General features: G+C 41.7%; 1 protein-coding gene across 9 annotated transcripts in view; it reads right to left on the bottom strand.

Annotated features, from left to right (window-relative positions):
• usp8 (ubiquitin specific peptidase 8) overlaps positions 1-25902 on the bottom strand; it is a 76806-nt gene that overhangs the window by 32961 nt on the left and 17943 nt on the right. For 2 of the 9 annotated variants that reach the window (XM_059639253.1, XM_059639252.1), the window contains 8 exons: positions 14718-14862; positions 12393-12478; positions 12047-12212; positions 11651-11696; positions 8639-8807; positions 8324-8486; positions 7282-7426; positions 1776-1996 (listed from right to left, as the gene is read on the bottom strand). In XM_059639253.1, coding sequence (XP_059495236.1) covers positions 1776-1996; positions 7282-7426; positions 8324-8486; positions 8639-8807; positions 11651-11696; positions 12047-12212; positions 12393-12478; positions 14718-14862 — 1141 coding nt within the window. Of the gene's footprint in view, positions 1-1775; positions 1997-7281; positions 7427-8323; positions 8487-8638; positions 8808-11650; positions 11697-12046; positions 12213-12392; positions 12479-14717; positions 14863-16680; positions 16811-17080; positions 17204-18132; positions 18402-25902 lie in introns of those variants that run through there. The other 7 variants (XM_059639250.1, XM_059639247.1, XM_059639249.1 and 4 more) reach the window with 7 other exon arrangements.

The following is a 25902-nucleotide window of genomic DNA, read 5'->3' as shown; positions in this document are numbered from 1 at the left end:
CCTCCCCACAATAATAACCGAAAAAATCCCCCTCACCCTCACGTACCACTCCACCAACAATCGGAACCAGCGCATCATCCTCCGACATTTCCACCATCTGCATTCCAACCCCACCAAAGACATTTTTCCCTCCCCACCCTTATCTGCTTTCTGGAGGTACCACTCTCTCCGTGGTTCCTTCGTCTGCTCAAGACTCCCCTCCAGCCCCACCACACTGGGCACTTTTCCCTGCAACTGCAGGAAGTGCTACACCTGTTCTTACATCTCCCTCCTCACCCCCATCCCAGGTCCCAAGAAGACTTTCCACATCAAGCAGATGTTCGCCTGCCCATCTGCTAATGTGGTATACTGTATGCACTGTACCCGTTGTGGCCTCCTCTACATTGGGGAAACCAAGCAGACGCGTGGGGACCGCTTTGCGGAACACCTCCGCTCGGTTCGCACTAAAACAACTGCACCTCCCGGTTGCGAACTATTTCAACTACCCCTCGAATTCCTCAGATGACATGTCCATCCTGAGCCTCCTGCAGTGCCACAACGATGCCACCTGAAGGTTGCAGGAACAGCAACTCCTATTCCACTTGGGAACCCTGCAGCCCAATGGTATCAATGTGGATTTCACAAGCTTCAAAATCTCCCCTCCCTCTACCGCATCCCAAAACCAGCCCAGCTCATCCCCGCCTCCCTAACTTGTCCTTCCTCTTACCTCAAGCCCCACTCCTTTCTCCTACCTACTAACCTCATCCAGCCCCCTTGACCTGACCGTCCTCCCTGGACTGACCTATCTCCTCCCTAACTCTCCATCTACACTCACCTTTACTGGCTCCAACCCTGCCTCTTTGACCCGTATGTCTCCTCGCCACCTGTCTTCTCCTGTATCCATCTCCTATTTGCCTCTCCCTCACCCCCCATTTATTTCAGAACCCCCTTCCCCTCCCTGAACAGTCTAGGCCTGAAACGTCAGCCCTCCTACTCCTAATGCTGCTTGGCCTGCTGAGTTCATCCAGTTCTACACCTAGTTATCTCAGTAGGAACTGCAGATGCTGGAGAATCTCTGAAACAGTTTAAGTGTTTTGAGTTTTCAAAAGGGCCTTCATCTAATCTCCAAAGCTATTCTACTGAGCATACCTACAAAGGAAAATCTTCACTGTTCAACTACAAAAGCCACTGTAGCTGCTGAATCTAAATTTCAAATTCTGAACTCTTCACTTCAGAAAGAGAATCTTCATGTGATACCTGCAACAATAATGCATACTGATCTCAAATTTGCATCCTCATACATATATTTTATCCTTACCTTGAATCTTTGTATCTCCATTTTAACAAATAACTCACTTTTTAAGCAGGTAACATTTGGCAACAGTTATGTAATGCACTAACCTGTCACCTTGCATAAAGTATAAAGCTGATCTGGTTATTTTTCAATTCAAGTACTGAAGAACGAAGAGCAGAGCTTAGACAAGTTCTCAATTCACAGATCACTCCAAGGGCATGTTGGTGTGGTCATGACACCAACAATTTAAACGTTTTTGCAAACCAGATTCGAGTAGTTATCGGAATGTTAACAATGAAGGTTAACTCGGTTTTCTCCCCACCAGTTCAACATAGTGCAAGAGTCCATTTTGCTAAAATCAATTGCACAGGCACTAACGATGAAAGAAGCAAAATCAAATGATTAAACAGCAATGTGCACAGGCAGAGGTGAATAAGGAACTACTGAAGCAGGAATGAGGGAATGTGGAATACATTTTATACTAACAATATACTGCACATACCTGTGGAATGGTTTTCAGTGCAACAGGCTGCCCAGTGACTGGAACCCCAGGGCCAAGGACACCATTAGGTACATTGATAGTTTTTAGGTTGACTTTTTTTGGTGTCTCTTCGAGCTGAGATGTGTGTTCGTTACAAATTTCCACTTCTTGGACAGCCTTCGTTTCATTAACATCTTCACAGGGTGGGGGAGGTTCCTCCAAGGATGGGTAACTGAAGTCCACTGTCAGAAAAAAATGAATGCAGCACTGTATTCAAAAATCTGATTATGTATTTTAATTAAATATATATGGACCACTCCACTGATCTTGTGATGTACACAAATTGAGCTCCAAATTATTGAGTATAAAGAACACAAATTTGATTTCCATAATACTCAGTAGATAATGCCAGTTGCACAAACAATTCAAACCCTTCGTTACCTTTTAATAGCCAGAGGAAATTTGAAGAAAGTCTTTTCATGACTATCTCGTGATACACCTCCTACTCAACTACACTGTTAAGACCTGCATGTTTAGTAACCCTGTGACACAAGGGGTGGACGCTAGGAAGTTGTTTCCGTTAGGCGGGGAGACTAGGACTTGTGGGCACAGCCTTAAAATTAGAGGGGGTAAATTTAAAACTGAAATGAGACGACATTTCTTCAGCCAGAGTGTGGTGGGCTTGTGGAATTCATTGCCGCAGAGTGCAGCAGAGGCCGGGACGTTGGATGCCTTCAAGGCAGAGAGCGACAAATTCTTGATCTCAGAAGGAATCAAGGGCCACGGGGAGAGTTCAGGGAAGTGGTGTTGAAATGCCCATCAGCCATGATTTAAATGGCGGCGCGGACTTGATGGGCCGATCGGCCTTACTTCCACTCCTATGTCTTATGGTGGAGGACACCAGCAGCACACCAGAACTTCAAGACAATCAGGAAGCAAAAGTGATGGTAATGGCCATCACTAAGGTGAAGGTTCTCGGGAAGCTGAAAGATCTCAAGGTGGATAATCACTCAGACTGGATGAAATAGTTTTGAAGAAGATAATGATGTATTTGGAGGCATTGTGATCTTTCAGGAATCACTGGAAATAGGGAGGGTCTTACAGAACAGGACAATGGCTAATGCAACACCTCTGATAAAGACAGGAGAGGGGGTTAGGAAACCATAGACCACTTAAACTAATCTCTTGGTAAGATTTAAAGAGCATTATTAAAGGATGAGATTGCAAAGTACTTGGAAGTGCATGGTAAAATAGGGACGAGTCAGCATAGTTCTTCAAGGGTAGGTCATGTGTGACAAATCAGTTAGAATTCCTTGAGGTGATAACGAGCAAGTTAGACAAAGGAGAGGCAGTGAACATGATCTATTTGTATTTTCAGAAGACCTCTAACCAGGAACAAAAACAATGTTGCTGGAAAAGCTCAGCAGGTCTGGCAGCAGTGATTAAAAAAAAAATCAGAGCTAATGTTTCAGGTCCAGTGACCCTTCCTCAGAACTGCAGAGAGCTGAAAGTCAGATCAAAGACAGAACTAAACACACACTTGTCTGCTTCACTTCGACTTAGACATCACAGGGAATACTTCCTAATCCAATCAGAATATTTTAAGTATAGAAGGCTCAAGTGACAGTTAATGCCCTGCATCTACACAAATGAACAAGATGGCCACGTTCTTCTAGGACCACAACTTCTCCCCCGCAGTGGTCGAGAACACCCTTGATCATGTCTCCCGCATTTCCCGCAACACATCCCTCACACCCCACCCCTGCCATAATCAACCAAAGAGATTCCCCCTCGTCCTCACATACCACCCCACCAACCTCCAGATACAATGCATCATCCTCCGACACTTCCGCCATCTACAATCTGACCCCACCCAAGACATTTTCCCAACCCCACCCTTGTCTGCCTTCCAGAGAGACCACTCTCTCCGTGACTCCCTTGTCCGCTCCACACTCCCCTCCAACCCCACCACACCTGGCACCTTCCCCTGCTACCGCAGGAAGTGCTACACTTGCCCCCACACCTCCTCCCTCACCCCCACCCCAGGCCCCAAGATGACTTTCCATATTGGCAGATGTGCAGGTGAACATCTGCTTAATGTGGTATACTGTATCCACTGTACCCATTGTGGCTACCTCTACATTGGGGAAACCAAGCGGAGGCTTGGGGACTGCTTTGCAGAACACCTCCGCTTGGTTCACAATAAACAACTGCACCTCCCAGTCGCAAACCATTTTAACTCCCCCTCTCAGTCCCTAGACGACATGTCCATCACGGGCCTCCTGCAGTGCCACGATGATGCCACCCATAGGTTGCAGGAACAGCAACTCATATTCCGCTTGGGAACCCTGCAGCCCAATGGTATCAATGTGGACTTCACAAGCTTCAAAATCTCCCCCTCCCCCACTGCATCACAAAACCAGCCAAGCTTATCCCTGCCTCCCTAACCTGTTCCTCCTCTCACCTATCCCCTCCTCCCACCTCAAGCTGCACCTCTATTTCCCACCTACCAACCTCATCCCACCTTCTTGACCTGTCTGTCCTCCCCTGACTGATCTATCCCCTCCCCACCTACCTTCTCCTCTATCCATCTTCGGTCCGCCTCCCCCTCTCTCCCTATTTAGTTCAGAACCCTCTCCCCAGCCCCAACCCCCTCTCTGATGAAGGGTCTAGGCCAAACGTCAGATTTTGTGCTCCTGAGATGCCTCTCGGCCTGCTGTGTTCATCCAGCTTCACACTTTGTTATCTTCCACACTAAACAATGTGTTTAGTTCAAATTAAGTCATTAGGCACCTCAAGCCTGCTCCAGTTATGATCACAGCCAATATGATTGTAACTTTCAACTCCATATTCCTGTTTAGTCCTGATAACTTGAACTCCCTTTGCTTATTAACAATTTATCCACTTCTACCTCAAAAACATCTAAAGACTCTGCCTCCCTGCCTTTTAGAGAAAGTGTCCCAAAAGCACACAGCCCTGAGAAAAACTTCTCATGTTTTAAATGGGCGAACTCAACAGTTTTCAACATGCACCCTGTCAAACTCCCTCAGTATTCAGGTTTTACTCAATTAGCATCTTACTGTTATTACCTACAATGGATACAAGCCTAGTCTGTCCAAGTTTTCGTCATAAAATGACCTGCCCAGTTCAGGTAAAAACCTGAAAGAACTGCTGATGCTGTAAATCAGGAATGAAAACAAAAGTTGCGGGGAAAGTTCAGCTGGTCAGACATCATCTGTGAATAAAAATCAGAGTTAACATTTTAGGTACAGTGACCCTTCAGAAGCGAAATGTTAACTCTGATTTTTCTTTACAGATGCTGCCAGACCTGCTGAGCTTTTCCAGCAACTTTTGTTTTGTGCCCGTTCCAGGTGTTAGTCTCAGAATGTTACCTGAGCTGCTTCCAATGCATTTATACACTTGCTTAAATAAGGACAGTAATACTTTGCTCCATTCCCTTTTGCAACATTTTGTCACTGGCTGGCCAACCAGCACGTCTTGCCTGACCCTAATTGCCCTTGAGGAAGTTGTGGTGAGCTGCCTTCTTGCACCACCGCACGTGCTGGAAGTAGACTCTCAGTACTCCAGATGGAATCTCACCTGCATCTAATGTAACTAAAACACGTTCCTATATTTATTTTCAATTCTCCTCACAATAAATGATAACATTCTATTTAACTTCTTAATTATTCACTGCACTTGCACACTACTGTTTGGCATTTCATGTGTGAGGGCATCCAGGTTCCTCTGCCCATCACAGTTCAGCAATCTGGTTTCTGGGCAATGGTAACCCCCAGGATATTAATTGTGGGGGATTCAGCAAGGTTAACACCGTATAATGTGAATGAGCAGTGGATAGATTGTCTCCCACTGGAGACGGTCATTTCCTGGCACAAATATTACTTGCCATTTGTCAGCCTAAGTCAAGATTTGAGATTGTAAGAGCTGCCGATGCTGGAGTCCGAGATAACAGTGTGGAGCTGAAGGAATACAGCAGGCCAGGCAGCATCAGAGGAGCAGGAAAGCTGACCTTTCAGGTCTCAACCCAAAAGGTCAGCTTTCCTGCTCCTCTGATGTTGCCTGGCCTACTGTGTTACTCCAGCACCACACTGCTGTCCAGATCTTGTTGCATTTGAACATGGACTGCTTAAGTATCTGATGAGTTGCAAATAGCACCGAACATTGTGGAATTATCAGTGAACATCCCCACTTTTGACCGTACGCCAGAGGGAAGTTTGTTGATGGAACAACTGAAGGTGGTTGGGCCTAGGAAACTATTCGAAGATTTCCTGCAGATGTTAAGCTAACTGACCTGTAATTTCCTGTTCTTAGTCCTCCTCCCTTTTTGAATAAAGAATTACATTCACTGTCTCTGGCCTAATGGAACCTTTCTAGCACTTGGAATTTTGGGAAGTTAGAACCAATGCACCAACTACCTTGCAAGTGATTTCTTTTAAAAGCCCTGGATAAGTCCATCGAGATCCAAGGACTTATTTGCACATAGCTCCAGCAATATACTCAGTACCAATTTTCTAGTGATTCCAATTTTAAATTCCTACTTCTCGAATTACAGCTATTTCTAGGATGTTATTTGCATCCTCTAATGAAGAAAACTAATGCAAAATACCTGTTCAATTCATCTGCCATTTCTTTACTGTCCAGTAGTAATTTCCCAGATTCAGTTTCTGTAGGATGCACAATAACTTACGCCCCCCCACCGCCATTTCTAAGTATGTGTGAAAACTCTCATTATTGGTGCTTTTATTTCTACCATACATTGTTTTTCCCTACTGATGAATTTTTAGTAAGCCATTTTTTGATTTTATTTAATATTGTTCAATCTTCTGAACTAATGACCACCTTTGAGGAATTATATGCTTTTTACCTTTACCTTGATATTATCTTTAACATTTTTAGTTTACCACAGACGGCAGGCCCTCTGCTTGGAACGGATCTGCTGATTATGCTGAAATATCCCATTAAATGTCTGCCAGCGCATTTCCATTAATCTAATGTTGAATCTAATCTGCCAGTCCACTTTAGTCATCTCTGCTTTCACACACTTATAGTTGTCCTTATTCAAGTAAAACTCTCAAAGCTATCTTACCCCACATTTTTAAAAATAAAGGCAGAGTACTATGGATGCTGGAGATCATAAATAAAACAAGTTCTGAAGAAACTCAGCAGAAATGACATGATCAGTGCAGAAAAAGATCGGTTAATGATTTGCGTCCAAATGTTGGACTCAAAAAAAACCCACTTAGATTCCATGCCCCTTTTCATCCTGAATTCTTAAAAATGCAAAAAAAGTGCAAAAATAGAAATTTTAAAAACGGATTATTAATTTAAACTCGTTTTTCCTCCATGGCCATTTCTGACAGAGGAGTAAGCAGATTTTCTTATTAAAACATTTACCATGCAGCACATATTCCAATGAACCAGAGGATGCTTTTCACGTTTCTCCTTCAAGATGAACACAACGATTTAGGAAGTACAGATCCTGGATTATTTAAGAAGTGGTACTCACAAGACACTTGAATGGCTCTATGAGATTCTCTCTTTGGAACAGTCACTTTGGCATTTGTGGTATACATTGGATAGCAGAGAAGCCAGCTGTCGTAGCCACCCTCCAATACCAGTGGTTCACTCCGGAGAATTATCTGGCTATCCCACTGCAAAGAAGTTTACATTGAAAAATTCAGTGCTCTTTTGGTAAGTGACGTTGCACTCACCCTTTCATCCACAAGTTTTCCCCTGTACTAACTGTTAGAAACTCTCTAAAATTATGACTTATCCTGTGAGTTGCACTTCTGTTTTACAGGGTTACTGCAAGAATCAAAATAAGGGGTGAACAAAAATAAGACAAGATCTCAACTTTGTTTCACTACTCCCCAAAATTGTTCAGGTAAGGGATGCAGGTGGTAGGGGTGCAACATCCTGACATTACAGGGAGGCATTACGTGGAGAACATCAAATCCCTGTCAAGAACCCGAGGGTGAAAAGTAAAATTTGGACAGATTCCTTATTTAAGGATGGAAATTCATTGGAAACCGCTCAGAGGTGGTGTACCAGATGAATATTTGGAAAGGAAGGGTTATCTTACGAGGAAAGGTTGGACCAGCTATGCTTCAGTCTGGAGTTCGAAGTGAGAAGCAACTTGACTGAAACATGCACAGGCTCAACAGTGAATGTGGGAAATACATTTCCTCTCATGGGAGAATCTGGAACTGGCTTAACCATTCAAAACTTAAAAAGGGTGGCCAATTAAGGTAAATGAGTAGATATGTTTTGAGGGTAATGACTCTTTGGAACACTATTCCTCAAAAGTTGGAGGAAGCAGAGCCGTTGAATATTTTTAAGATATGAGTACATAGATTCTTGAAAAGCTGGATGGGTGAAAGATCACTAGGTTAACCAGGAATGTGGAGTAATCAGATCAATGAGCTTCGTGAACAGCAGGGCAGGTACAAGAGTGGAATAGTCTACTTTTGCTAAATTGTATGATCATGCATAACACATGCACAACAGTGAAACGCATTCAAATATTTCTTGAGAAGAGGTTTCTAAACCTTATAAAGTGCATCCTTGAGACTCTGAAGAATGGTTCCTCTTTTCACGAGGTCAATGGAACTGTCCCAATCCAACAGAACAATGTAATCAGCAAACTGACGCTTGCGCCACATCTCTTTTGATTCCTCTGGAAGTTTCAACTCTATCTGGTTAACAGTGATGCTGCAGAAAACAGTTTTAAAATAATTTAGTTCCTTTCTCAAGCAAGCTATTTTGTTATAATTTAAAGTTAAATGCAAGTAAATACACCAATTCGTTGCCAAGCTATTATCACAGTCATGAACACTTCTACAAACTTGCAATCAATTTCCTACCCTGGGCTGACAGCTTCTTCTGGTACACTTATACAGCGCAATCTGGCCACCTGCATGTGAGATTCCTGGTAATCCTTGTAGCTTCGTGCATCCATGATGATCACCTCTGTGTCTGTATCTTGCAACAATGCAAACAACTTTTCTGCAGTGATTGCTCCCTGAAGTGAATCTGTTTCCAAAATAGATAGTTATATCAATGAGGCAACTAATAGCTCATTCAACCAAAAATGAGAGCAATGATATGAGAAGAGCAATCTCTGAAAAGGAAGAAAAAACTGTTTTTAACACTGATTAAATACGGAAAGTAAGAGGACCAGCATGTTCCTTGATGCATAATACTGACCTGGGCTTGAATTTACGTTAAAATTTGGTGACACAGACTTGGAAGCATTACGAACTGTGAGACAGATAGGAGTTAACTTTGAAAGGTCATAGTTAAACTGATGGAATAGGCAGATAATTGGAAATTACATTTAATGAAAGTGATGCATTTTGGTCAAAGGGCAGTAGTAATGGAAGGAAACAACACTGAAGAGAGTCAAGGACAGAATGATTTGGGGGCAGGTGTGAACAAATCTTTGTTGAAGATAGCAGAGTGGTTAAAAAGACAAATAAGACTTGAGATTTCATAAACAGAGGCAGATTATAGAAAGAAGTTAATTCAGCCTCAAGAATCTTCCAATTTTGGACACCACACCTAAGGAAGGATGTGAAAGAGAAAAACAAAAATCCAGGCAAGATGGATTTCAGTTAAATTAATAAACTGAAGTTGAGTTTCCTCCTTTGGGGGAGGCCAGCATGACACTTAATTCAAAAGTGTTACATCATGAGGGATCTTAGTCAGAGTAGAATTAGAATTTTTCCCATTAATCGGAAGGGGCAAGAGGCAAAGGCTATTGACTTAAGGTGATGGCAACATCCTGGGGAGTTGGCATCTGAATTGGAATGGCTTTATTAACATGACTACAAAAAGGTCAGGGGCTGAGAATTCTGCACTAGGAAACTGCTTAGACAGCATCTTCCAAACCCATGAGCATTTTCATTTAGAAGGACAACAAAAGCAGTCACGTGGGCCACCACAACCTGCAAGTTCCTCTCCGGGTCATTCACCATCCTGACTTGGAATTATAATCGCTGACCCTTCAGCATCGCTAGGACAAAATCGTGGGAATCCCTCTTCATCAGCATTGTGGGTGTCCCCACAGCACATGGACTGCAGCAGTTCAAGAAAGCAGCTCATCCCACGTTCTCAAAAGGCAACTAGGATGGGCAATAAATGCTGGCCCAACAAAACCTATATCCAAAGAATTTATTTTTTAAATTCTCTCGTGACTTTCCAAAGTAAGTCATAGCCATGCAACACAGAAACAGACCCTTCAGTTCAGCCAGCCTGTGTCAAACATAATCCCAAACTAGTTCCATCGGCCTGCTCCTGGCCCATATCATTCCAAACATTTCCTATACACGTACTTATCCAAATGTCTTTTGAACATTGTAACTGTACCAACATCCACCGCCTCATTTAGCAGTTCATTTCGTATGTGAACCACCCGTGCAAAAAAATTTGTCCCTTGTCTTTAAAATCTTTCTCCTCTCACTTTAAAAATGTGTCTCCTAGTCTTGAAATCCCCCACCCTAAGAAAATGACAACTACCATTAATTCTACCTATACCCCTCAGTATTTTATAAACTTCGATAAGGTCACCTCTCAACCTCCTAAGCTCCAGTGAAGTAAGTCCCAGCCTTTCTTGATAATTCAAACCTCCCATACCGAACATCATCCTGGTCAATCTCTTCTGAACCTTCTCCAGCTTGATAATATCCTTCCTCTAACAGGGTGACCACAACTGGATACACTATTCCAGAAGAGGCATCAATGTCCTGTACAACCTCAACATGACTTCACAACTCCTTTATTCAAAGGATTGAGCAATGAAGGCAAGCATGCCAAATTGACAGGGTGGTTAAAGAGGTATGTGAGACACAAACTTCAAACAATTATGAACCTGCACCCCTAAGTCCCTCTGTTCTACAACACTATTCAAGATCCCACCATTAATTATATTTGCCCCACCCTAGTTTATTGTACTAAAATGCAATAGCTTGCATTTATCCTGATTGAACTCCAATAAGCATTTTTCAGCCCACTGATCCATTTGATCAAGCTCCCTTTGTAATCTTAGAAATCCTTCTTCACTGTCTACTACGCCACCAATTTTGGCATTGTCCACAAACTTAATAACCAGGTTTTCTATATTTTCATCCTAATCATTTATATAAATGGCAAATAAAACAGGACCCAGAACTGATCCCTGTGGAACACTGCTGGCGACAAGCCTCCAGTACAAAAAGCAACCCTCCATCACCACTGTCTCTTGACATTGAGCCCACGTGTCAAGAGTGTGACAGAATACGATAAATGCCCAGATGAGCACAATCTGCTCAAGGGCAATTCGGGATGGGCAACAAATGCTCATCTTGAGGATGACACGCATATCCAAATGAAAGAATAATTTTAAAATCCCAAATATACAGTCTAAGGATGTGTGTGAAGACAGATACTAACAATGAGTTTCAAAAGGGGATTCGATAATTATGAGAAATATAGTGTAAGGGAACAGGGAATGGATCGTGGAATGGAACTAGTATAATTGGCTGTGCAGAGTCGTTGGCATGGTTAAGTCAAGCAGAATGCGAGCCTCCTGTGCTGTAACCATTCTATGATTCAATGAGAGGGAATGCACTGTAACTACAGAATTGTCTCTGCTTCATATGTAAGTTGAGGATTAAGAGGTGAAAGGAGCTGCTCGTGTGCTTTAACCAGGTATTTGGAAATGTGTAAAATGTTCCTTGATGACTATCCAAATTATGCTTCCGTTCCCCGCCCCCATTCTCAGTTACATGTAAAGCAATGGCATCTCAACTTAATTTTGGCTGAGACAAGAAAGCTGGTTTTGACAGACAATTGGAGATGGAATTGAATTGACTAAGCAGAAAGGACAAAAATCTCACCATTGCACTCTGCATGGGTTTCCTTGTCATGTAATTTATAGTCCTCCTAAATGAAAGAGAAGCAAAAAGTTTTACTTCAAACTTTTGGTTAATATTGCAAACATACATGGAATACTTAAACCTTTCTCCATTGCCATCAACTTTATACAAATGCTGCAATTTATTAAAATGAAACAAAACTCAAGTGCCATTCGTGGATCAAATATTTTGCTTGGGCAGCACAATATTCAATACTGATTCCAAGTCCTTCTTGAGTAAGGATCCAAAGCAAAGAAAACTAACTCACTTATTTTAACAATGCAATGTTCAGACACACCAATCCTTAAATTTAGAGCTGAGCATTACAAAATGTAGTTTGTGGTAAAAGGACAAAAAAAAATTCAATTTGATAATAACCTTCAAATTTATTTTCTTAATGCCAGAAGAGTCTGAAGAATTCTTCATTGTTGATTTCAAGCTGTTATCACGTCCCCTGCTTTTGGCTTCTTCCTGCTGTTTTCTCTTCTCTTCTTGCAGTCTTTCATTCTCTTCAAGCTTTTTACGCACTTCAGCCTCCTCATATCTAACAGATTAATTAAAACTCTTTGGTTTTTTTCATTTCACAGTTAAAGAAAGCCAAAACACATACTAACAGGATGAACATCACCCTGAACCAAGATTTTCAAGCATGAAGCCAACCAAGTCATTTTGTTCTAGTCATAATTTCTGCAAACTCTATAAGAATCAGACCAAGTACACAGACCTTAGCTTGAGGCTTTCTGAAAGCCTTTCTGCTTCCTCTATAGCTTTACGGAAGTTTGCAGGGCCAAGCAGGGAAAGATAGTAGTCCTGAAATAAAAGATAGTACATAAAAAGTTTATCAGAACTAGCTCATTCAAACTGCACTGCAAAATATTCTTAGTCAGGAGTGCATTTTTAAAAAAATGACAGACACCTAATGATGCACTGAACACCTCGTGCTGCAAATCAGTTTGTGCCTAATGGAGAACATCAGGTCAACACTTTGAATGTGATCTTTCATCAGAATTGGCAGAACCAGTTTGCCAAATTAGAGAGTGACTAAAACAGAGTGGAAAGAACATGCTGGCAAGCTTGCCTTCATTGCTCAGTCCTTCAACTATAGGAGTGAAGTCACGTTGACGTTGTAGAGGACATTGGTGAGATCTCTTCTGGAGCACTGTATTCAGTTGTGGTCACCCTGTTATAGGAAGGATACTATTAAACTAGGGAGGGTTCAGAAGAGATTTAACAAGATGTTACCAAGTATGGAAAGTTTGAGTTATAAAGAAAGGCTGGGTTCCCCCCCCCCCCCCCACCCACTGAAGCATAGGAGGTTGGGAGGTGACCTTCAGAGATTTATAAAATCATGAAGGGCATAAATAGGGTTAATGGTAGGAGTCTTTTTCCCTACAGTGGGGATTTCAAGGCCAAGGACATATTTTTATGCTTGGAAGGAGACAGATTTTTTAAAAATGGCAAGGAGCAATTTTTTTCAAAAAACACAAAGGGTGGTTTGCATGCGGAATGAACTGTCAGTGGAAGTGGTGGATGCGGGCAAATTAAAAGACATTTTGATAAGTAGATGAAGAGGAAAGGTTTGGAGAAATATGGGCCAGAAGCAGGCAGGTAGGACTAGTTTAGTTTGATATTACTTTCAGCATGGACTGGTTGAAGAGAAGGGTCTATTTCCATGCTGTATAACTGACTCATACCGGACTCAAAACTTTAATTCTTTCTCTCTTCATACATGTTACCCGGCCTGCTAAGTTTCTCCAGCAATTTCCATTTTTGTTTCACACCTCCAACACCTGTAGTTTTTGTTTTATTGCATTACCTTTCTCATTGGCTGCTGCACTACAAATTCTTCTTTAATGTCACCTGTCCTGCCCTCCATCCCATCACCGACTGTATTTGTTCTTCATGCTCCTCTCCTTTCTTCACTTACAGTCTTATCTTTTTCCAATTCTAATGAAAGTTCACCTAGTTTAAATGTTAAATGGTTCTCCCCACCGATACTGCTAGACCAGCTTTCCAGCACTTCTTTTACTCACGTCATCTTAAACAAAAGGTCAGCCTGGCACAGTTACTAGTACTGTCATAAGATGTCTAGACTTGCAAATCAGCTAGACCGAAACATCAATGAGAAGTAATTTTTGGGCGCATTTTGAAACAGATACTACCTTATCTGCTCAGATGAAAGAAAAATCTTACTATATAATTCAAAGCATGAAATTTCATCCTCATCTTAAGAAAATTCATCCCTCAATAAACACTAGAATAAGTAAATTAACATTTAAGTGATTTAACATACTGAAAAAAAAGAGTTCAATTAAACCAAAAAAGTTAACTATTTCTTCTCTCTAGAGGGTGCCAGGCCTGCTGAGTACTTACCACCACTTAGAGCTTTATTTCAGATTCTGCTGTACTTTGCCTTTATATTAGTTGGATCACCATCCAACTCATTTGTCGTTTTGAGAGATTTTGCTGACCTTAAATTGCCTGACATTATTTGTGTATTATGGCTGCATATTAACCTTAATAAATTATGGCATCTAAAGAAACATTCAGTATGTGATAAGAAGAATGAAGGAAAGCTCCAAAGTGCTCTCCAGCCAGTTCAACATTTGAAATTTAGTTCCTGTTCTAAGAAACGCACCAAACAATTTGGGAGAAACTGCAATTTAGTGCTGGATGCAGAAGATTGATCATGACCAACTGCTCTAGCAAGTGTGTATCCACAGAAAAGCAACTTACAATTTGACAAAGTTAGAACAAATACAGTATTAATTATAATTCTTTTGACAAGAAGTCTGGCAATAAAATATATCCCAAAGGTCAAAAAAAAACACTGCACAGCAAATTCCAGATCAAGCAACCTTGAATACAGTTGTTTACATTTGGCTGTTTTCTGTAAAACTCCCAAAGGAACTATTCTAATCATGAAAAACACAAGAGCAAGCTATAAGTTAGTGGAACAGGCAAACTGCTTGTGGATGTGTTAATTATGGCAGCTACAAAATAATGACATAAGCTGCACAACACGACACAAAACATCATAATCATGTACCTGGTGGTGTTTGAAATCAGGTCTTTTCCGAATGAGATCGTACACAGTCAGGTACTTCATATAAAGGACATATGCTTTCTCCTCATCTCTATCCAATCTACATTCCTCTGCTGCCTTAAAAATTTTACAAGCACTTGTGACATAGCTGGAAAATGAAGGAAAATTATTTAGACAAAGAAAACTATTACAAATTATAATAAGTTGAACATTGCAAACAATCTTCCTTGTTAAAATTCAAACATTTTGTCAACATTAAATTAACAGAACACCAGTTAATATTAAAGCTTCATCAAATCCTTCAATTAGTTAAGGCAACTGGTAACTAACTTAGACACACTGCAAGGCGAGACTGATTGGATTTTCTTTCTGTGCTGTGCAAGAAAAGCTCAACCAAACACTACCACCAACTTTCACCCATTTAGACTGAAATGTTTCCTTCTGGTCACAATTAATTACACCTAAATGAAACATACATACCTATCTAATGAAAACCAACTCAGGCTATGTTTGAAGCTGTCAGGGTTAAATAGTCCATCAGCATTTTACTGAGAAGTCACTCAGTAAACAAGGAATCTCAGCATGACAAACAGCTATGGAACCATATCACAGTTTGTAATCAACAATTACAAGAGGGGCCATAAACATTAAGAGGAAATTGCAATAGATTCCCGGTGTTCATTTTGCCACAGTATTTTTGGGTGTGAATCATCTTGTTAAAATTGCTATTGCCGATAGATATAGAAAAAGTAGAGATGGAGTTTCACTGTCACGATCAAGCTAAAGCACAGCCTCCCCATACTAAGTTTATTAACCTCTGAAACATGCTTCCAATTTTAAAAATGGGCTTGTGCACAATATACATGATTAAAATGTATTGTCAAAAAAATCAGTGTCTGAATCACCCAATTTGCTTTACAAGTTAGTGGGCATTGAGTATTTGTGGACTAGAATTCCAGTAAGTGCAGCGGCAGAATATGGTGCCAATAATTGCCAAATTAAAATCCTAGTTGAAAGGTTATGGAAAGGATTTCAACAACTTTGAACTGTTATATAATTTAGGACCAGATGCTTCAGGACATTGGAGCTACATTACACTGAAATTATGGTATGATCCAACATATACAGGTTGGCAATAACGTGAATCTTCATCCTGAAGCAATCATCTACTGTTATGTCTCAGACACAGTAATGTAATTTGCTCCTAGTATTTATTTCTTGTGGCGTAGGTAAAAATCAATTCCAGGTATTGATGTTTTCTTTCCTGATACTCTCCTCTCCTGGTATTCCATTGCCCAAACTTCACTCTGTCTCCATCATGATTCATGTTTTAGGCAGGTGGCATTCAACATCTGTTAATCTGCCCTTTTAGCACATAGCACACATTACAAAAGAGATGCTCCTACTGAGACTAGGAACTGCAGTGCAAAAAATTTCAGGAATTTATTGGTAATAGATTATATTTTTGGGGGTTATCCCCACATTCATATCACACTCAGCTGAGACTAGCAGCACAGACCAAGGCCCTCGTGAATCACTGTAGTTTGGAAGTTTGTAAGACAGATTTCATGATACTTTTGTGCAAAATGTGATTTAATTACAGCAGAATACAGCTTGTGTAGCAAACCCATCACTGAATTGTTCAGTTAGGAAGGAGCAATTCAACAAAATATATCAACACTGACTCCTTAAAAAGTCCTATGACTGTTCCTTTCCCACAACCCTGCAAGTGTTCCACTTCCAAATATTTAAGTCAATTCCATCTTGCAAGTTACTATTGAATCTGCTTTCAACACTTATTCAGACAGTGCATTCTAGATCATAATGTATGTAAGGTAGAGACTGACAACTCCAATATTTTTAACTTTGTACGTTTTAAGATTGTATGGTTCAATTTTCTTCTAATCTGAGCCTCATCACATATTTAGAGTTTAAAAAAAACTGACGCAGATTCACATTTCCTTACTTTTTAGTGCTTCTCGTTTCAACCTTCACTTCTGCTTTCTTATTAAGGTCAGCCAAGCATGTAGACAAATACAACTCCTTTAGATCACTTGATACTGCAGGCATTTTGAAGAAACTCTGGCTTTCAACTGCTTAAGGACAAAAGTAATCTTCCTTCAATATATTTTATTTTAAACAGATGTACACATACACTGTCTGCAGGAAAAAGAACTAAAGAAAACCACATATTACTTGAAATAAATAATCAGGCCACAAAAGCTCTGATAATGCAGGAAAAAAGAGCAAGTATGGAGAAAGATTGTTTCCAGACAATCAATCATTCACACACATTTATGGCTAAATACTCAAAAGCTTCACATTCTAGGATTTCTCAAACCATGAGAATAATTCAAACAGCATACCAAATTCAGACTTTAGCCCTAAGGTTACACAGATGCCACTCAAAAGTAGAGCCAGCTCCACCTTTACTCATTGTTAGGGGAGCAGTGTTGCTCAGCCATCATCCACCGAGTAGAAACGTCTTGCTAAATGAAACAAATCCAAACAGTTAACAGTAATCTAGATGCATCATGAAACATCCCCACCTTGGGAACAACTTGTATTTCATTTTACTGAAACATGAAATGTTGTCACTATCCTTGAACAGAGGATTAAGCAGCAATACACACTGGTATGGGAAACATGATATATCAATGGGACACTGGGGTGAGACTGGAATGAAGGTGGCACAGAGGAATCTTACATCTGAATCACACAATGCACTGTATGGAGTTTCTTTTTTCTCAAAAAAAAGTAGCATGTGCTTAGATGTCCACAAAATCTCGTCCTCGCTTTATGTGAAGAATTACTGGTTTCTGTTTAACGTTAAGAAGTTTGGAGAAAATCAGACAGCTATTGTAAATCAAGACAGACTGTACTTTAGGTCAAAGCAACGATTTAATAATACATCCTATCACCTGCCCTAACAGTCTGATTTTAGTTGCAATTTAAAAACGACCCAGACATGGGAGCAAACACATGTTGAAACAACTTTCCGATTATGGGTTATTTCATCAGAAAGTGAAACAAGTGAAGAACACAGGGAAACTCAGTAGATCTAGCAGCATCTGTGGAGAGAGAATGCAAGACTTAACGTTTCAAATCCGATGTGACTCTCCCTCCTGAGATGATGCCAGACCCGCCGAGCTTTTCCAGCAACTTTGTTTTTGTTCCTGATTTACAGCATCAGCAGTTCTTTCGGTTTTTGTGACGCCAGATCTACTGAGTTTCTCTGCGTTAGTTTCACATTTTCAATGTCTGTAACGTTACGCTTTCAATTAAAACAAGTATTTCTCGGGTTAAAATCGCGGCGGCTTCGCGGAAACCCTTGACAGCCCACACTCAACGGCTCCAGACACAGCATTTACAAACGCAATCAAACACTAAGCCCCCAGCAGCACCAACAACCCAGTACCAGGGGAGGAAGTCCGAATGGGCCGCAGGATCGGAGTCGAGGCCGGGCCCCGTCACAGCCAGTAGGCCCCAGATCAGGCCTGAGACACTCCCAACCCTACATTCCGACCCAACCAGCTCCAGTAGAGACGCACCCAAGCCCGGGATGGGAGGTTGCGAATGGCTCCGTCAGTGACTAAACTCCAGCTGATGATATCTGCCTTCGCCGGAGAGACCTTACGAAGGTCAGCGGCCGTCTCCCGCAAACTCACATCAATATCACATGACGCTAATCAGTGCGCCTGCGCATCCGCCATCTTTATGCAGGTGACCATCAATGCATATACGTCCTCCACGTTGGTGCTGGTGAACATCAGCGCGCTTGCGTACCGACCATTTTAGTGCAGGAAAACGTCAGGCGCCAGTGCAGCAAAGAGACAGAGAGAGATAATGGGAACTGCAGATGCTGGAGAATTACAAGATAATAAAATGTGAGGCTGGATGAACACAGCAGGCCAAGCAGCATCTCAGGAGCACAAAAGCTGACGTTTCGGGCCTAGACCCTTCATCAGAGAGCTTGCACATTCTCCCCGTGTCTGCATGGGTTTCCTCTGGGAGCTCCAGTTTCCTCCCACAGTCCAATGATATGCAGGCTAGTTGGATTTGTCATGTTAAATTTCCTGCAGTGTTCAGTGATGTGTGGATTATGTGGATGGGTCTGGATGGAATGTTTTGAGGATCAGCGTGGACTTGTTGGGCCAAAGGACCTGCTTCCACACTGTAGGGATTCTGTGATGAACTCTCGTTAACTGCTTTTTTGATGAAAAATCATCAAATTGAAATGTTAACTCTCCTTTTGTTCTCTTCAGAAGTGTTGTGTCATCTGCCTGAGTGTTTTCACCATCATCTGTTGTTATTTTGGATCTGAATCAAATCAAATTTGAAGTAAATCTTCCTAGAAATATTTATGCTAAATGAAGGCATGTGAAATTCAGAACAAAAAAAAGACTTGAAACAAAGCTCTCTGATGAAGGGTCTAGGCCCGAAACGTCAGCTTTTGTGCTCCTGAGATGCTGCTTGGCCTGCTGTGTTCATCCAGCCTCACATTTTATTAGCCAGTGCAGCAAAGCTGTCCGGTACAGCTCGGGAGCTGTACAATCATAACTGCTTTGGAAGAGGTAATTCAGCTCGTAACAACTTACTTTCCCTAAATACCTACTTAATTTTTCCTTAGAAGTTACTAATCGTTTCCCATCCTCATAGCCAGCCAGCTTCAGCTCGTTTTCGCCCCTTAAAAGAAAGCTTGTGGCATTTTCCCCACCCCTGACTCTCAATAGATGTTTCCCAAATACTTGCAAATTAAGCTAACAAATGTTTTTGTCTGTCTCATCTAAACTATCATAATTTTATACACGTCTCTCAAATCTTCCCTCAATCTTGGTCAGCTTTCTACCTAACCTTGTTACAAAGATAACTTGATCCTGGATTAATCTAAGTAATTCTTCTCTGCATCCTCTAGAGGATTCTCACATCCTTTGCAAACCGTGTTGACCAGAATGTGATACAATACAATAGTTGCACTGTAACTTGAGATAGATAGATAAATAAAGTCATAAAGATTTAGAATAACTTTGTTAATTTTGTGCCCAATGCCTCCATTTATGAAGCCCAACATCCCATACGCTTTGCTAAATATTCTCTCAATGTTTCCTACACTTCAAAGATATATGTACATCGGGATCAAGTGTTTACATCAGACAAAAGCAAAACAGTGAGAATACACAATCAACATAACAAAGTGTGAAGCTGGATGAACATAGCAGGCCAAGCAGCATCTTAGGAGCACAAAAGCTGACGTTTCGGGCCTAGACCCTTCATCAGAGAAGCTTTCTGATGAAGGGACTAGGCCCAAAACGTCAGCTTTTGTGCTCTTGAGATGCTGCTTGGCCTGCTATGTTCATCCAGCTTCACACTTTGTTATCTTGGATTCTCCAGCATCTGCAGTTCCCATTATCACAGAATACGCAATCACTTTTTAAAAAAAATTATTGTTTAGTTCAGAGATGGGGATACACAATCATTAGGAGCAACGTTCAGCATCATTTGGGACTCCTCGGATACTGCAATAATCATTTCTAATAAGAGATTCTATTGCCTTTTAACATTCAATGGCATTCCCATTTCAGAATCCCCTATTATCAGCACCATGGGAGTTCCCACTGAATCAGAAACTGGGCAAGACACATCTAAATACTGTGGTTACAATAGCAGGTCAGAGGCAAGGAATCCTGCACTGAATAGTTCACTCCTGACTCACCAAAACCCTGTTAGTCATCTACAAGGCACAAGTCAGGACTGTGATATAATATTCTTTACTCTATCATCTAGAAGGGCAAAGGTAGCAAATGCATGACCACACCGGATGCAAGTTTCCCTCTGAGTGACTCACCAACCAACTTAGAAACATATCATTGGTCCTACAATATTCATAGAATCCCTACAGTACGGAAACAGGCCATTCAGCCCATCAAGTCCACACTCATCCCATCCCTGTAACTCTGCATGTTCCATGGTTATTCCACCTAACGTATACATCCCTGGACACTGGACAATTTAGCATGGCCATAACCTGCACATCTTTGGACTGTGGGAGGAAGCCACAAAGACACAGGGAGAACATGCAAATTCCACACAGACAATCACCCAAGGCTGGAATTGAACTTGGGTCCCTGGCACTGTGTAGCAGCAGTGCTAAGCACTGAGCCACTGTGACACCCCTTGCTGTATCAAAATCCTGGAAGTCCTGCTTTAATGACATTGTGCGTCTATTTAAATAGAATAATTGCAACAGTTCAAAAAGGCTGTTCACCATTACATTCTCAGGGTATTTCAGGATGGACAATAAACTTTGGCCCAGCCAGTGTAGTCCACATCTTATGAACTAAAAATAAAAGCTACAGTAAGCGAGCATGTGTTTGTAAAGGACAAATTGTGTTATTAACCTGCCAGGTATTTTGACGAGGTAACAGAGATGGGGCTGATGTGGTACTAATGGGACTTGCAAAATGAATACGATAAAGTCCCAACAGTAAGACCTGTGACAAAGTTAGAGCTCACGGACTAAAGGGGGCGGCAACAACACTGGGCCAAAATTGTTGCTTGACAAGAAATGCGAGTCATGGCGAATGGTTGCTCCTTATACTGGATTCCGCCACAGCTGTCAATAAGGCCTCTGCTCTTCCTGATGTATACTTTTGACCCATGGTGTGGAGGTGCCGGTGCTGGATTGAGGTGGACAAAGTCATAAGTCACACAACACCAAACTATAGACCAACAGATTTATTTGAAATCACAAGCTCTGAGAGCATGGCCCCTTCATCAAGCTCCAAAAGCTTGTGATTTCAAGTACTGGACTATAACCTGGTGCTGTGTGATGTCTACTGTTGACCTAGATCTTGATGCACAGGACTCCATTTCAAAATGTAAGGATCACATGAAACTTTGAAGTAGGAGAGTGTTAAACCTCATGAAGACAATTAAGTTGGTGAAATGGGCAAACAATTAGCACATGAAATTTAATGCAGAGAAATGTGAAGTGATTCTTTCTGGTATGATGAACAATATAAAAGGTAAAATTTGAAGGCAGTGCAGGAGCAGAACGATATGGAATTATATGTTGAAATCCTTTAAAATGGCTGGCAGGTCAATAAAAGGGGCTATTAAATAAATGGCATCCTGGGGTATATAAAGAGGGGGTTTCAGTACAAGGTAAGGAAGCCATGTGAATATCGTATAAAACACTGGTTCATCCTCAACTAAACGCTGAATCTGAATGGGCTGAATTCTACACTCACTGATTTTCCTCTCCCCCACTGAAGGCATTGACCATCCCTTGCTGTCACATCCATGAAGGTGCTGGCTTTGACTGGATTCAATTCTAAATTCAAGTGGTTTCCCTCTCTCTGTTCCCAAAAACGCTCCTTGAACTCAGCCAAATAGTTAAGTGATTGACTGAAAACAAATGCCAGATTTAGTGTAGAGTAGGAAAACATGATCCTGTTCACTTTGGAGAAAGAACGGAAAAGCATAATATTATTTAAATGGTTAGAGAATGCCAAATCCTGCAGCACAGAAGCATGTGTGTTCTTGTACCTGAATCAGATAAAGTTTGTATGCTCACGTGGATGCCCAGAGTCGTGACTCAATGGCCTGTTCACTTACAGATGGTTTTTGGTACACAGCAGCCACCCATCTGGTTCATGTAGCCAATCTACTACAGATACCGTTGACTTAGAAATGAGTGTATATGAATGGTATAAGCACACTTCGGGACTTCCAAGTTGCTGATCTTGTCTTACTAAGAGGTGTTGAAATGTCTGAGACACAGAAGATAAACATTGTTCAGCCTTTTCTATATTGTTCAGATCTCACCACCATAGAGGAGTTTGCTTAGACTTGCAAATGTGGTGCTCTCAGTCTGTACTATTTTACTCAGTTTGGAAATAAAAACTGCAGATTTCACAATGCCATTGTTAATATTAACATTATATAAATGTCAGTTGGTGTATAAGAGTCAGTAAGTGTTTGGTATGCTTTCCTTAATTAGGAGGTCATGTTGCAGCTGTACAGGACATTGGTTAGGCCACTTGTGGAATACTGTGTTCATTTCTTGCCACCCTGCTAGAGGAATGATATTGTGAAACGTGAAAGGGTTCAGAAATATTTACAAGGAAGTTGCCAGGGTTGGAACTATAGACAGTGGCTGAATAAGCTGGGACTATTTTCCCTGGCATGTTGGAGGCTGAAGAGTGGCCTTGTAGAGTTTTATAAAATCATGACATGGATAGGATAAGAAAAAGAGGTCTGTTCCCTTAGGTGGGAGAGTCAGAACTAGAGGGCATAGGTTTAAGGTGAAAGGGGAAAGAATTAAAAGAGATCTAGTGGGCAGCTTTTGCATGCAGAGGGTGATGTGTGTATGCAATGAGCTGCAAGAGGAAGTGGTGGAGGCTGGTACAATTACAACATTCAACAGGCATTTGGTTGGGTATACGAATAGGAAGGAGTTGGAGGGATATGGGCCAAATGTTGGCAAATGGGCCTAAATTAGTGAACCCATCTAGTTCAGTAATATCCTTTAGGGAAGGAAAGTGCCATCCTTACCTGCTCTGGCCTACATGACTCCAGACCCAGAGCAATGTGGTTGACTCTAAACTGCCCTCCTGGCAATAAATGCCCAGTCAGCAACATGCTCATCCCATGAATAAATGAGAGAAAAAACAAGGTTTACTTAGGATAGCTTAGATAACAAAGTGTGGAGCTGGATGAACACAGCAGGCCAAGCAGCATCTCAAGAGCACAAAAGCCAATGCCTCGGGCCCAGACCCTTTATCAGAGAGGGGTGCTTTTTGTTCTCCTGAGATGCTGCTTGGCCTGCTGTGTTCACCCAGCTCCACACTTTGTTATCTTGGCTTCTCCAACATCTGCAGTTCCCATTATCACTTACTTAGGATATCGGATTGGCATGGCCACATTAGACCAAAGGGTCTGTTTCTGTGCTGTACATCTCTATAACTGTATGAGGTAGTGGCAAGACAACATCTAGAGTTCTGAGAACAGTTTTAGTCCCATTATTTAAGGAAAGGTATCATTTCATTGGAGGCAGTTCAGAGAACGTTCATGATGGTGGCATGGTTGCTGAGCAGTTTAGCACTTCTGCCTCACAGAAGACCTGGCTTCAATTTCAGCCTTGGGTAACTATCTGTGTGGAATGTGCACGTTCTCCTTGTAACTGTGTGGGTTTCCTCCCTAAAAATTGCCCCATAGTGCCCAGTTTAAGTGGGTTAGCTATGGTAAAAATTCCATACAGAGTTACAGGGATGGGTCAGTCTGGGTGGAATGCTCGTTGGAGGGCCAGTGCACTCAATAGGCCAAATGGCGTCTTCCTGCACAATACGATTCTATTAGGATGATCCTAATAATGGAGGGATTGCCTTATGAACAAAGGCTAAACAGGTTGGGACTGTACTCACTGAAGTTTAGAAGCTTGCTGAAACAAAGAATTCTTAGGAGCTTGACAGGGTAAATGCTGAGAGGATGGTTCCTCTCTTGGGAGAGCCCAGGACCAAAAGGCATAGTCTCAGGATAAAGGGGCACCAATTATAGACTGAGATGAGGAGGAATTTCTTCTCTTAAAAGGTTCAGAGTTGTTGAAATTCCTGGGGGCAAAGTCCTTACATATATTGAAGGCTAAGATGGATAAATTCTTGATCAGTTCAGGAATCATGAGTTATGGGGAAAAATGCAGGACAGTGGATATGAGGAATTTTGGACCAGCCGTGATCCAAAAGAATGGCACAGTAGGCTCAAGGCTCCTATTTCTTGCAGTCTTATATTTTATCAAAGACTTGAAAAAAATATTTATAGCAAGCCTGCACTGCCATTTAAGATGATCCTGACTGAACTGATAGTAATCACAACTCCATATTCCTCCACATCCCCAATGAACTGTCAACATCCACTGCAATTCTTTCATCATTTTTCTCCTACTTCATGAAAAACCAATAAAAAAACAAACATGGTCTGCACTTTGGAAATCCCTTTGGTATCCATCGCATATGTTTAGCTGAGGCCAACTTTGACAAGGGAGCTTCCGCCAAGGATTCCCCAGCACCGTTGTCAACAAGGCCCTCAACCGGGTTTGACATGTCTCCCACACTTCCTTCCTCACCCCCTCTCTTCCCTTCTGCAACAGCAAAACGGTTCCCTTTGTCCTTACCTACCATCACACCAGCATCAACATCCAGAAGATCATCAGGTGCCATTTATGTCACCTCCAGCAAAATGCCACCACCAGAAGCATATTCCCCTCCCCTCCCTTGTTTGCCTTCCACAGAGACCATTCCTTTCAGGACACCTTGATCGACTCTTTCTTCACTCCCAACACCCACTTCCCCTGCAACACATGCCCATTTACTTCTTCTCTCCCCAGTATTCAAAGGCCCAAACAACACCTCACCCGTACTTCCTAGAATCTAATCTACTGCATTCGCTGCTCTCCTCTACATTGGGGAAACAAAGCATAGGCTGGGTGACCACTTCGCAGAACATCTGTGTTCTGCTCGCATAAAAGACCTGAGCTTCCAGCTGCCTCAAACTTTAACACACCACCCTGTTCCTTGGCCAACATCTCTGTCCCAGGATTGCTGCAGTGTTCCAGCAGAGCTTAGCGCAAGTGGGAAGAACAATGTCTCAATTTTCACTTGGGAACCCTGCAGCCCTCCGGTCTCAATAATTTTAGGGCCTAAACTCTCCCACATCCTAGCCCCCTACCCCACACACCAGACATTGTTATCACATAGCCTGCCATTAAACACTACCCTATTGTTAGTTACTAACGAACCCCATTAACAGCTATTCACCCTCCTAGCCATAATACCACCAGTCTTGGCGTAAATTTACCAACCTATGTCTTTTTATATAAATTATTTAGAAGAGAATATAGATGACAACAGCGTACCCGGCACCGAACCATGTAGAACATCGATGGTCACAGGCCACCAGACAATCCTCCATCATCACTCTGTCTCCTGTCATTAAGACAATTTCATACCCAATTGAAAAGCTCACTGTAAATCCCATGTCATCTAACTTTACTAATTAGTCTACCATGCAGAGCCCTATCAACTACTAAAGTTTTACTCAAGTCCAAGTAAGCAACAAGTACTGCACTGCCTTCATTAATCTGCTTGGTTACTTTCTCAAAACGAAAAGTCACGTAATACTCTCAAACTCT

This window comes from Stegostoma tigrinum, chromosome 33 (genome assembly GCF_030684315.1).
Source record: "Stegostoma tigrinum isolate sSteTig4 chromosome 33, sSteTig4.hap1, whole genome shotgun sequence".
In the NCBI taxonomy this organism is placed as follows: domain Eukaryota; kingdom Metazoa; phylum Chordata; class Chondrichthyes; order Orectolobiformes; family Stegostomatidae; genus Stegostoma; species Stegostoma tigrinum.
The sequence above is the reverse complement of the archived record's forward strand: the minus strand, read 5'-3'. Positions and strand labels throughout refer to the sequence as shown.